Below are 12,706 nucleotides of genomic sequence, written 5' to 3'. Positions count from 1 at the left end.
TATATCCTCCTCCCACTTGTACCATTGCAGTGGCTCAGTGCAAGCAAAATCCAGGCTCCCAATTCATGCTGGGACACTGGTGTTGACCAAGAGGTTTATAGAACTTCCCAAACATAGAAAATAAAACAGTATAGGAACAGGTCCATTAGCTCACTATGTCTGTGCCATTGGCAACCAAGATTCCAATCTAACTAATCTCATCTACTTGCATCTTTTTCCCTCTGTGCCATCCCTGTTCATGTGTTTATTCAACTGCCACTTGACATTGCTGTTCAATCTGTTTCTATCACCATTAGGGTATCGACCCGAAACGTCACCTAATCCTGCACTCCATAGATGCTGCCTCACCCGCTGAGTTTCTCCAGCATTTTTGTCTACCTTTGATTTTTCCAGCAGCTGCAGTTCTTTCTAAAACAACTATCTTCCTGGTAGTATGTTCCCCATGCATCACTTTGTGAGGGTATTTTCTGTCCACCAAAGAGGATAGGCTCTTAAGTGTTGCAGTGCTGTTTCACTGTGACACTCAAGTATTAGCTTGGATTATGCAAGTCAGCAACTGAAGTTATAACTATCAGAGTTGGAGGCAAGAGGACCACCACAGAAGTAAAGGTAGTACTAACCCCAAGGAAGAGCAGTCTTCCTCATCTTTTTGATAATGTCAATTGTATTTCTTAACAATGTTTTTATTGACAATGTTTTAGATTTTTACAGTGGCTGGTCTTGGATCTGGACTCACTGAAGCATTTGTTGTCAACCCTTTTGAAGTAGTCAAGGTCAGCCTACAAGCTCAAAGGAATTCTTTTTCACAGGTAAGTTAAATGTGATATTTATTTTATAATATTTGATTCTTTTTCATTCTTAATGATGTTGCACCAGGTTTGTAGAAATCAACATTTGTAATATTATCATGGCAGTGTTGTTTTGTTTTATTGAGAGGACTAATTATCTGTGTTTATCCACTCATGAGTTAAAAGTTGAGAAATATTCTTTGATGAATTATCAGAACAAAACCTAAAAATTAGGAGGGAAAGATAACAATTCAAAAATTACTGCTACAGAATTAAATTATAGCATGAATTTATTTTATAATGCAGTATGAGTCATGAGATTGATTGTGTGGCTATTGCGCATCTGACATGTTTGTGCATGAAGTAAGGGGGACATCAGTCCATGTGCAACATCGAAAAATGCTTACCCCCCTAAAGATTATTCATGTACATGCAAATATCAAATAGTGTACACCCTGCACAGTCAATAAGCGAGTTCAGTATTCCGAAAAACGCAAGGAATCGTGGGATTTGTCAAAGGTCACTCGTGATAAACATTCTCGGCAACTGTGCTGCTGCATGTACACAGACCTGTGTTTCATCCGTAGTCAGGATCGAACCCGGGTCTCTGGCGCTGCAAGTGCTGTTGAATTGCTACTGGACTGTCCCCGTCCCCTCCTGAGTGTCCCATCCCTATCTGGGGGAGGCAGAGGTGACCCTGGACTGACGGAATACCAGCCGGTTGCAGTGGCGGCCCAGGTTTACAGCCAGCGTGGAGAAGAAACGCTAACTCCACTGCTCCGGGCTGGTGTCCCGTCAATCCAGGGTTGTCGGTTAACCCGGCGGGACAGGCAGAGTTGAGCTGGAGTTAGCGCGTAGCTGTAAGCCTGGGTCGCCACTGCAAAGGGCCAGTGTCCCGTCAGTCCAGGGTTACCGCAGACATCTTCGGCCACCTCTGGACAAGGATGGGACACTCTGGAGGGGACGGGACGGCCCAAAAGCAATTCAACAGCGCTTGCAGGACCAGAGACCCGGGTTCAATCTTGACTATGGATGAAACGCAGGTCTGTATTCATGCAGCAGCACAACTGCCAAGAATGTTTATCACGAGTGACCTATGACCTGGGCATGCACAGTCGGAATACCGAACTCGCTTATTGGAACTACATAGCAGGAGATAAAAAGCCCTTCATCTACATTATTTATAGGGACCATTTATTACTGGCAGTTTTTTTTAGATAGAAAGTTGGGGCAGAAACATTTGGATTTAGCCACAGTGAACTTTGCAGCTACAATTTGATAGAAGTTTTGGGAATAACTTTTTTCTTTGTTTGACATGAAGATGCGGTCCTGCTTTCTCTCAAGCACGATCATGAGAGGGAACAAAAATCCTCTCTTGTAAGAAGGAGATGGAGAGAACCTTGTACCAGAGGACCTGTTCCTGTGGCCTTTTGTGAGCACTGAGATTATGAGTTGGCAGCATATGGCTCCAGTCAGGCCTCTGTTACACTGCCTGAGGAAATTGTGTCTGTCATCCAAAGATTCTTACACCCTGACACAGTAAAGGCAGTGGAAGCTGACGTCCATCCATGTTACAACTTACGATACGTTATTATGTACGTCAGAAATCATAGTAGGCCTTGTTGTATTTTTCTCACTGTTACATAATGGAAACATCGCTGATTTGGTGTTTGGTCCAGTCCTGCCATCTTTAATGCCTTGATAAATCATCATGATCCTTTCAGTGAATTAAGTGGAAAATTCATCTTCTCGTGCTCTTTCTTGGTTAGAGAGAATCTTACACACAAATCTTTCCATTTCATGGATTCCCTGAAGTTTCAAGAAGTAATAGATTGCACCCATGAAGAAATCCAGCCTCCACATGTCAACCTAGTTTGGTTTGCTTTATTTATTGTCATATCTATGGGATGCAGTGAAATGCTTGTTCTGTATGCTATTCAGTCAAATTATACAATAGGTCCTCTTGTGGAATAGCACACAGAGAGTTGCTACATTCTGATGCCTTCTTGTTAATCTTGATTGAGAAGTACATTTAAATCACCTGAGTCATATAAGGGCAAGCGATTTTGGGTGAGGGGTAAGTGATATTTTGAAAATTAGTGGTTATGAATGTATCATTATCTCTATAATCTCCAGTCTTTTACTGCACACTGGCTGTGGCAGCTGAGCCCAATGAACAAGATCCTGTCATACAAATAACTCAGATTGTGGGCATGGCAAGGACCTCCGCATGTTCTACTGAAGGCATTAGTTAAATGGCACTTGTTCCTACAAATGTTGATATTACAATGTACAGACATGATATCCTGCCATTAGTTATAAAGTATAAAATGTGATTTATGTTTGAGAGTTGATTGAGTATTCATTGTGTAAACGTAGCATGGCAAATTGAGTGGAGATGGAATTAGTCCAAATTTTCTTGAATGTCATTCAGATTTATAAATGTTTTCCTAGTCTAGGTCCATATCCTTGGGATATGATTACAGACATTTAACTCCCTACCTTCCATTGAATCCTCATTATGATTCACAATGGTTTCCTAAGTTCCCTCGGGTTTAGGCCCTCTGTTCAGCTTTTCTGTCTCTTGGTCGTGGATGCCCAAATTTATATCATTGAAATAGGTCCCTGATCTTGGGACTGTGTTGCCAACCTTCATGTCGTTGCTCCCCAACCTATGCAATTACTTCTCACCTCCCCTGTGAGGTCCAGACATATAACACAGATATGCTTTTGCAGATGTGAGACCTCTAATAACATTTATAGTTAATGTGCATTAATCAGGAAAATAGCATACTTGGCATCACCTCACCGCTTGAATCAAGTGCAAGCATAGAAATCAGGTGTGACATCAGGACAGACTACTGCTGGTTTCTCATTTGGCACCATTTTGAAACATTAACTATGTTTCTATTTCCATCAACATTACCTGATGCACTGAACGTTCAAACATTTTATGTTTGCTATCAAACTCTGTATTAGCTGGAGTTGCAAATGTTGAAATTGAGTTTTATCAGTGTCTCACTGGTGAAGCAGATGGGTTCTGTACTCTGTAAGATCTTACTACTGAACTCCAGCATGCTCCTTTCTGTTTATCACAGGGTTTACAACAAGTTTCCCAACCTACGAGACACTTCATTGTGCATTTTACACAAATCAGGCAGCATCTGAGGAGAGAGAAAAAGGATTGACATGTTATCAAAAAGGTCATTTTCTACTTTAAGAAGGATCTTAGGGTCAATGTGTATAGCTCCCTGAAAGTGGCAGTGCAAGCATAGTGGTAAAGAAAGTATATAGTGTACTTGCCTTAATTGGTCGGGGGCAATGAGTATAAGAGTCAGGAAGTCATATTGCAGCTTTATAGGACTTTGGTTAGGCCACGTTTGCCATATTGTTTGCAATTCTGGTCACCCCATTACAGGAAGAATGTGGAGGTTTGGAGAGGGTGCAGAAGAGGTTTTTTGGAGTACTGTCTGGATTAAAGGGTATTAGCCATAAGGAGAGGTTGGGGAAACATGGATTGTGTCAGTAGCTGAGGGAAGACCTGATAGAGTATACACAACTATGAGAGACATAGCTATGGAAGACAGTCAGATCCTTTTTATCCATATGAAATGTCAAAAACTAGAGAGCATAGCTTTAAGGTGAGAGGAGGAAAGTTTAAAGGAGATGTGCGGGGCAAGTGTCCTACACAGTGAGTGATGGATGCTTTCATATTTACTCTCTTGCTGTTCAACCACCATGTGCCAGGCTGGACTACCATTAATACCAGAAAGGCAAGTCACACTTAGATGGGGTTATGATGAGAAGTTGAAAGTGAGACCAATAACATACACCATCTACAATTTTTAAATTGGAAGTAATTGAGAAAGAAGTGAGGAGGAAGCAAGAATGAGGATTTGGTATGAATGACCCCGACTGACTTCATGTCTTGATTATCCCTATTTTGGTCAACATATTCTCCTGCATCTCATGTCCTACATTTATTGAAGTAGTTAAATACAGAAATAGTAAATACATAATTGTCCCTGTCCATACAATGCCATGGACTTTGATTTTGCTTTTTTTTAATTATTCAATACTTTGCAAAATGCCTTTTAAACATTCAGTTACAAAACAGCAACATTCTCCCTTTGTCAAAAAAAAAAGATCATGCATTAGATATAGAGTATATACAATCAGGTAAATTAAGTAAATTAAAGGTTAGGTCAGATATCCTTATTATAAATTAAAATAAAAAATATTGGAAATGCACAGCAAGTCAGGCAGGAACTGTGGTGAGAGAAATAACATTAACATTTTACATTCAAGTCTGATCCTCAAAACAGCCTGGGGTTCCGAGCATATTCGGTGTCTGCAGTATTTTAGGGTGTTAGAAGCATAGTTTGTTTAAGATAAACTTGGGGTTTGGAGGGCAGATGAGGTGCCACATAACTGAACTGTAGGTAATGTTGGATTGGAAAGGTTTAGAGGGATATGGAACAAACACAGGCAAATAGCAGTAGCATAGGAACGTTTAGTGCCATACTAATTTGTAACCCTCAAATGGGCTTCAGGATTCAAGGGTTTCGACCCGAAACGTTGCCTATTTCCTTTGCTCCTAGATGCTGCTGCACCCGCTGAGTTTCTCCAGCATTTTTGTGTACCTTCAGGATTCACAGGTCAGGCAATGGAGCCCTTTGAAGAGGTGAGCAAATCTAAGGATAGGAGGTTGCCAAGGACTTCGCTAATTTGAATTTCCAGGCAGCATTTAGTAAGGTTTTGTTAGGGTGAGTTTTAGAAGCTTTGTATGGATAAGGTTTACAAGTTTTAAATGCTTTATTGCCAGTGAGGACCCGGGAGAATGTTTGGAAGTTTTTGTGCTTATACAAAATGATTATTAACAACAAGAGTTTTGTTTAAGAATGAACTGCAGATGCTGGTAAAATCAAAGGTAGACAAAAAAGCTGGAGAAACTCAGCGGGTGAGGCAGCATCTATGGAGTGAAGGAGTAGGCGACGTTTCAGGTCAAAACCCTTCTTCAGGCCGATAATAACAACAGGAGAATTATAATGAAGTCTGAAGATTAGATTTCAGAATTTGAACATTCATTAATTGTTTTTGGCGATTCTGAAGAGGCACCCATGGCATGTAATGAAGTTGTGAATGGAACAAGCATGTTCTCAATAAGGAGATTATACATTGCCAAATTCATATAATGGTCGATGGCATTTACTGTAATGAAGTGCTGTGTTATGCCCAAGGGCCAAGCAATTCATTGGGTTTTTCCATGCATTGATGCTAATTAAAAGCAACAGATCAAGAAATCGACATGAGGTTCTTTGAGTTACAAATATTTGTCCATATGCAATGCGAGCTAACATGTGGACAAATATTTGCAACTTGGTAAAATGCTTTTTTGTGTGACTTTAGTTCAATGAAGTGATAAATGATGTACATTGTGTTTCTGTCATAATGTTTGTAAATCTATACTTGTGGTATTGTGTCAATTTATGGTATCCAGAATCAGGTCCTGAGTAAGAAAACTAATTAAAGAGGTCTGTGGATAGCTCGGGGGTAATAACTCCACATAGATCTCTTAATCAAGTGAATCGAATTAGAAATGTAATTAATTGCATGAACTGACACATACAAATGATACGTGTTTTTCTTTTTTTAAAAAAGAAAGATCTTAATGTACTTAATTGAACCGGCCTTTTTTAAAGCAATATGGGAGAAGATTTGCCTATTAAATATATAAACAAGGGATCAATTTACATTCCAGGAATTATTTACTTTCAAAAGGTGTTATGCAGTGGAACATGGACCGGTGCATTCCTTTAATAAATAACACTATATCTTCAGGCTAAGGCTGTGGCATGTCTAATAATTTGATGCAGCAGAAAGGAGTAAGACATTCTATATAGTAAGATATCTGGTATATCAACAAAATCTCTAACATTATTTCCACCATACACTGCAGAAGGGTCCCGACCAAAACGTCACCCATTCCTTCTCTCCAGCGATGTTGCCTGTCCCGCTGAGTTACACCAGCTTTTTGTGTCCATCTTCAGTTTACACCAGCATCTGCAGTTCCTTCCTACACATTGCCAAAAGCTGATATCTACCCAGTCGTCAATGAGGCAAAGCTTGTCGGCCACTGCCAGATTATCGTAGATTGGACCTGTCTCCTGGAATTACTGCCTGCAGTACCAACATGCTGCTACCTACCTGGGTAGAATATGGAATGATGCCCATCTTGCTGTCCCTTGGCACTCTGGGGACTGCTGGCAAGGTCCAATCAACAATTCAGATACAAGCAGTGCACCAGAGAGATCCTGTCCAGATTCTGATCTTTGCAGGTTTTTCTAACTTTTGACAACATGTGAACATTGAACAACATAATTATAAAATCCAAGTACTTCATTATTTCTGCTTTGTTAAAACAAACCGAAAATTAGGAAAACCTTACAAGGGAATAATTCATAGTAATTTAATTGTTCTCTTATGATCCAAAGTAGAAAAGCATATTGTGCAGGAGATGATTTCATTTACTAATGGGATCTGATGGAATTCAGGTTTAATTTAATCTTTTTGTTGCTCTCTTCAGCTGTTATAATTTAGAGCAGTTGGAAGAGATTTCCTTTATTCATAGGGTGTGGGAATTGGTGGCATGGAATGTGTATGTTAGCCCATCATCAATTATTTCAAAGAAGATTTCATGCAGATGAATGCAAGGTGCAGCATTTTGTTGAGTCAAACCAGGGCAGAAACTTTGCAGTGAATGGCAGGGGACTTGAGAGTGTTGTAGAGCAGGGGCATTAGGAGTGCGGGTACATAGTTCCTTCAAAGTGGTGTCACATGGAGATAGGGTGGTCAAGAAGGCTTTCGGTACTTTGGCTTTCATCAGTCAATGAGTATAGAAGTTGGGATGTTATGATACAGTTGTACAAGATGTTGGTGAGGCTGCATTTGGATTTTTGTGTTCAGTTATAGTTACCCTGCTATAGGAAGGACGTTGATAAGTTGGAAAGAGTGCAGAGAAGATTCAGGAGGATGTTACCAGGACTTGAGGGCCTGAGCTATAGGGAGAGAGTGTGCAGCCTAGGACATTATTTGTTGGAATGCAGGAGTCTAAGGGGTGATTTTACACAGATGTATAAATCATGAAGGGAATTGATGGGTGTATGCTATTATTTTACCCAGAGTAGGGGAATCAAGAACCAGAGTACATGGATTTACAGTGAGAGGGGAAAGATTTAGTAGGAACTTGAGGGACAACTATTTTACACAAAGGTTTGTAGGTATGTTTTACATGTTGCCAGAGGAGGAAATTGAGGCAGGTACTACAACAATATTTAAAAGACATTTGGACTGGCACATGGATAGGAAAGGGTTTTAGGAATAAAGGTCAAATTTGGGGCACCTTGCTTGACATAGAAACAAGGTGCAGGAGGAGGCCATTCGGCCCTTCGAGCCAGCACCGCCATTCATTGTGATCGTGGCTGATCATCCCCAATCAATAACCCGTGCCTGCCTTCTCGCCATATTCCTTGATTCCACTAGCCCCTAGAGCTCTATCTAACTAAGATAGCCTGCACATGGGCGTTGAGCCGAAAGGCCTGTTTCCATGACTCTTTGACACTAAACTGTGGTGAGCCTTCTTCTTTATAAAGCAGTGTCATGGTAAGTAAGGTCTAGGATTTGATCTCAGCGATCATTGTGGAATTACAAGGTAAATCATTTGCTTTGTATACCCAGCCTCTGAGCAGTGTATACCCAGACCCGACCTGTCTGTACCCAGCCTCTGAACTGTGTGTACCCAGTGTGTACCCAGTCCTTGAGCAGTATATACACAGCTGCTGTTCTATGTGGACCCAGCCTCAGTGCTGTGTGGACCCAGCCTCTGAACTGTATGTACCCATCCTCTAAACTGTGTATAACCAGCCTCTGAGCTGGGTGTACCCAGTCTCTAGGCTGCGTATACCCAACCTCTGATCTGCATATATTCAACCTCTGAGCTGTGTGTATCCAGCCATGAGCATCGTATATGCTGCAACACCCACATGGCTGGCACGGTTTAGCAAACTCTTTAAATGTTAATGGTATGTAAGTGGCTGTGGTTATATGATATTAAATAGGCTAGTGCATGCCAGTGTGTGGCATGAATGTTTCTTGTCATTGCAGCCCCTCTTGGAGTGTTATTCAGAACTTGTTGCATATGCACGTGGAATTTTCATTAACCTTAAGAGTTGCAAATAGAACTATGAAGAAAAGAAGCAGCTGAAGATCGATTATGTTGAGACGTTGCCCTGAGGAGCACCAGCGGTTAACCAGGGGCTGGGATAATTGGCCTCACAACCATCTTCCTGTATATGCTGTAGGACCAGTGCATTCTTTGCCCTCACTTTTCTGGATTTGCTTTTTAAAAGGATTCTAGATGTCTATTCAGCAAATGGTCCCTACCTGCCGAAGAAAGCCATTCACCCTCACCACCCATCTGAATTCAGTTATTTTGTCCAAATTTAGTCAGTCAAAACCCAGAGCACCAATGATCAAGATGTATTTGAGCTGATGTTGCTTAATTGCAGAGTTAACCACAGCTTGCATCACTCTGAGAGGTGGTGATTAATCTCGCCCTGTTTTTTGGGGACAGGACATACGTTGTTAGTTTTTCACTTTACAAGGTAGATCTATGTTTCTTGGCTGTACTGAATAGCTCAGTTCAAGTACGAGTCTGTGCAAGTGCAGAATGAACAATTGCATGAAAATAAAGAAACTTTAACATTTGCTCTCCTGAACCTGAGCAACTTAATTGTTGTACTCCAGTTCACAATATTTAACTTACCTGCAGAGAATCTGACCTGCATTGAACTTGCTTCTCTGCACTGTTCACCTTCACATGTTGATTCTTTACCCCTGGGAGACAACATTCATGTTTTATTTGGAAGTGATCTTTACCAGAATCTTTACCAGAAGCACGTCCAACATAGAACTAGTGTGAACGGTTGATTGATGGTTATTGTGGATTTGGGGGGGGGGAAGAACCTGTTTCCATGCTGTATCTTTCAATCAGTCATTCAATCAAAGAGTAGCAAGGCTTGAGTAAAGAAACATAGAAACGTGTAGGAGGGTATTTTTAAAAAAATAGAGCAAAGAGTGGTGCAAATATCATTTGTAAATCAGAAAATCACAGTGAAAGACATCGGAAATGTGCCGGAAATTCGAGAGAGTCAGAGGGCACGTGAGTGCAGTCGCTATTACTGAGGAAATGGTGCTTAGGAAGCGCATGATAAATGAGGTTGAAGTCAGCATGGTTTTGTTAAGAGGAGATCTTGCCTGACAAATCTGTTGGAATTCTTTGAGGAAGTAGCAGGATAGACAAAGGAGAGCCAGTGGATGCTGTTAACTTGGATTTTAAGAAAGCCTTTGATAAAGTGCCACACATGTGGCTGCCACACAACATAGAAGCCCATGGTATTAGAGGCAAGGTACCAGCATGAATAGAAGATTGGCCAACTGGCAGAAAGCAAAATGTGGGATTTAAGGGGGCCTTATCTGGTTAGCTGCTGGTGACTATTGGTGTTCCACAGGGGTTGGTGTTGGGTCCACTCCTTTTCATGTTCAATTACTTTGTGGCCAGGTTTGCAGATGATGCAAAGATAAGTTGAGGGGCAAGTTTTTCTGAGGAAATGGGAGTTTGCAGAAGGTCTTAGCCAGGTTGGGAGAGCAGCCAAAGAAGTGACAAATGGAATGCAGCATAGGAAAGTGTGCGGTCATGTATTTTAGTAGAAGGAATAATGGAGTACACTTCTTTCTAAACAGTTGAGGATTCAAAAATTGGAGAAGCAAAGACACTTGGGAGTGCTGGTGCAGGATTCCCAAAAGGTTTCATTTGCAGGTAAGGAAGGAAAATGCAATGCTACTATTTATTTCATGGGGACTAGAATATAATAGCAAGGATATAATGCTGAGACTTTATATCAGGTGCTGGTGAGGCAAGGGTTGGAATATGGTGAGCAATTTTGGGCCCCAGATCTGAAAAAGAATGTGCTGACATTGAAGAGGTCCAGAAGAGGTTTACAAGAATGATCCCAGGGCTGTTTGGGTTAACATATGAGGAGCTTTTGAAGGCTCTGGGCCTTTACTTGCTGGAGTTTAGAAAGAAGAGAGGGAATCTCATTGTTTCCAGTTATGGGAGAGTCTAGAACCAGAGGACACAGCCTCAGAGTAAAATGACATACCTTCAGAATGGAGATGAGGAGGAATTTCTTTAGCCAGAGGATGGCGAATCTGTGGAATTAATTGCCACAGATGGCTCTGGAGGCCAAGTCCTATGGTATTTTTAAGCAGAGATTGATAGATCTTTGATAGACACAAAATGCTTGAGTAAATCAGCAGGACAAGCAGCATCTCTGGATTGAAGGAATGGGTGACGTTTCGAGTCAGGTCGAAGCTCAGTCTAAAGAAGGATTTCGATCTGAAACATTACCCATTCCTTCTATCCAGAGATGCTGTTTCTCCCGCTGAGTTACTCCAGCATTTTGTGTCTATCTTCTGTGGAAACCAGCACCTGCAGTTCCTTCCTACACATTGAGAGATCCTTGATTAGTAAAGGTTAAGGTGAGAAGGCAGGAGAATGGGGTTGAGAAGAAAATATAAATCAGCAATGATTGAATGACGGAGTAGACTCGATGGGCTGAATGGACGAATTCTGCTCCTCTGTCTTATTGTTTTATGGATACTTGGACTTCAATGGCAGCATCCATAAGGTTAAAGCGCTTGGGATTCAGGACAAGTTGGCAAATTGGATTTAAAATTGACTTGGTCATACAAGGCAGAAGGGTATGGTAATGGTTATTCTTGTGATTGGAAGCTTATGACCATTGGTGTATCAGAGAGAGATCAGTGTTGGGACCCTTGCTGTTTGTCATACATTCATGACTTGGATGTTAGTGTTGGAAGGGTAATTAGTAAGTTTACATGCGTTACATATGGTGTTATTGACAATGAGGATGATCATGATAATGAGGATATCACAAGATGATATTTAATGTCTTTAATAGCCGGGGCATAGAATACCAGATTAAAGAGGTTATGGGACACCTTTATAAAACATTGGGTAAGTCATAGATAGACTACTGTGTACAGTTCTGGAGCAACAACCAATCTGCTGGAGGAATAACCAGTCCAGCAGCATCTGAGCAAGTAGAAGTAGGTTGAAACTGCGTATCGACCTGTAACACTGACAATTCCACTCCCCTCACATGTGCTGCTCAACCCACTGATTGTTGCAAGGGATGGAGTATTTCAGTTATGAGGTAAAACTCGATAGTCTAAGTTAGTTTTCCATGGAGTGGAGGAAGCTGCAGGGGGGTGGGGGGGGGGTCTGTTAGGGATGCATAGAAAGAGTAGGTCATACAAAGCTATTCTCCATTGCAGAAGTATCTACAACCACAGGACTTGGTTTTAGGGTGAAGGATTAAAGCGTTAGGAAGGATTTGACAAAGCTTTAGTTCTCCTGGTGGGTGGTTTGAATCTAGAACGCACCTCCTACATGGAAATAGATTTTCTTGCAGCATGTAAAATATTTAGACAAGCACTTAAATCGCCAATGAATAGAAGACTGCAGACCAATGGAACTGATATCAATAGGTACATGATAGTCACATGACCATGGTGGGCTAATGGGCCTGTTCCTGAGCTAGACTGATTGTCAGAACCCTTTTCACAGGTTTCACATGTTTAATGTAGAGTTCAGAATCGTATGGGGTGTCCCAAGTGCGACTGAAATGTTATTTGTCATTTCTTGAACCTTTGTGAATCTCATGGTCCTAGCAAACCTGGTGGTGTTTGTACAAAGAGATAGAGATGAAAGTTGCTGTCTGCTTTGGTGATTGTCCTTGATAAAGAGATATACTGCAAACTTTGAAATACATCTT

General features: G+C 41.2%; 1 protein-coding gene across 2 annotated transcripts in view; it reads left to right on the top strand.

Moving 5' to 3' along the window:
* Positions 1-12,706, top strand: part of slc25a21 (solute carrier family 25 member 21) — a 339,982-nt gene that overhangs the window by 321,749 nt on the left and 5,527 nt on the right. For both annotated transcript variants that reach the window (XM_055640536.1, XM_055640537.1), the window contains one exon: positions 702-809. In XM_055640536.1, the coding sequence (XP_055496511.1) occupies positions 702-809 (108 nt within the window). The remainder of the gene's footprint in view (positions 1-701; positions 810-12,706) is intronic.

The sequence above is a fragment of the Leucoraja erinacea genome, chromosome 9 (assembly GCF_028641065.1).
Source record: "Leucoraja erinacea ecotype New England chromosome 9, Leri_hhj_1, whole genome shotgun sequence".
Taxonomy (NCBI): domain Eukaryota; kingdom Metazoa; phylum Chordata; class Chondrichthyes; order Rajiformes; family Rajidae; genus Leucoraja; species Leucoraja erinaceus.
Note: the sequence above shows the minus strand (reverse complement) of the source record. Positions and strands in the feature narration are given on the sequence as shown.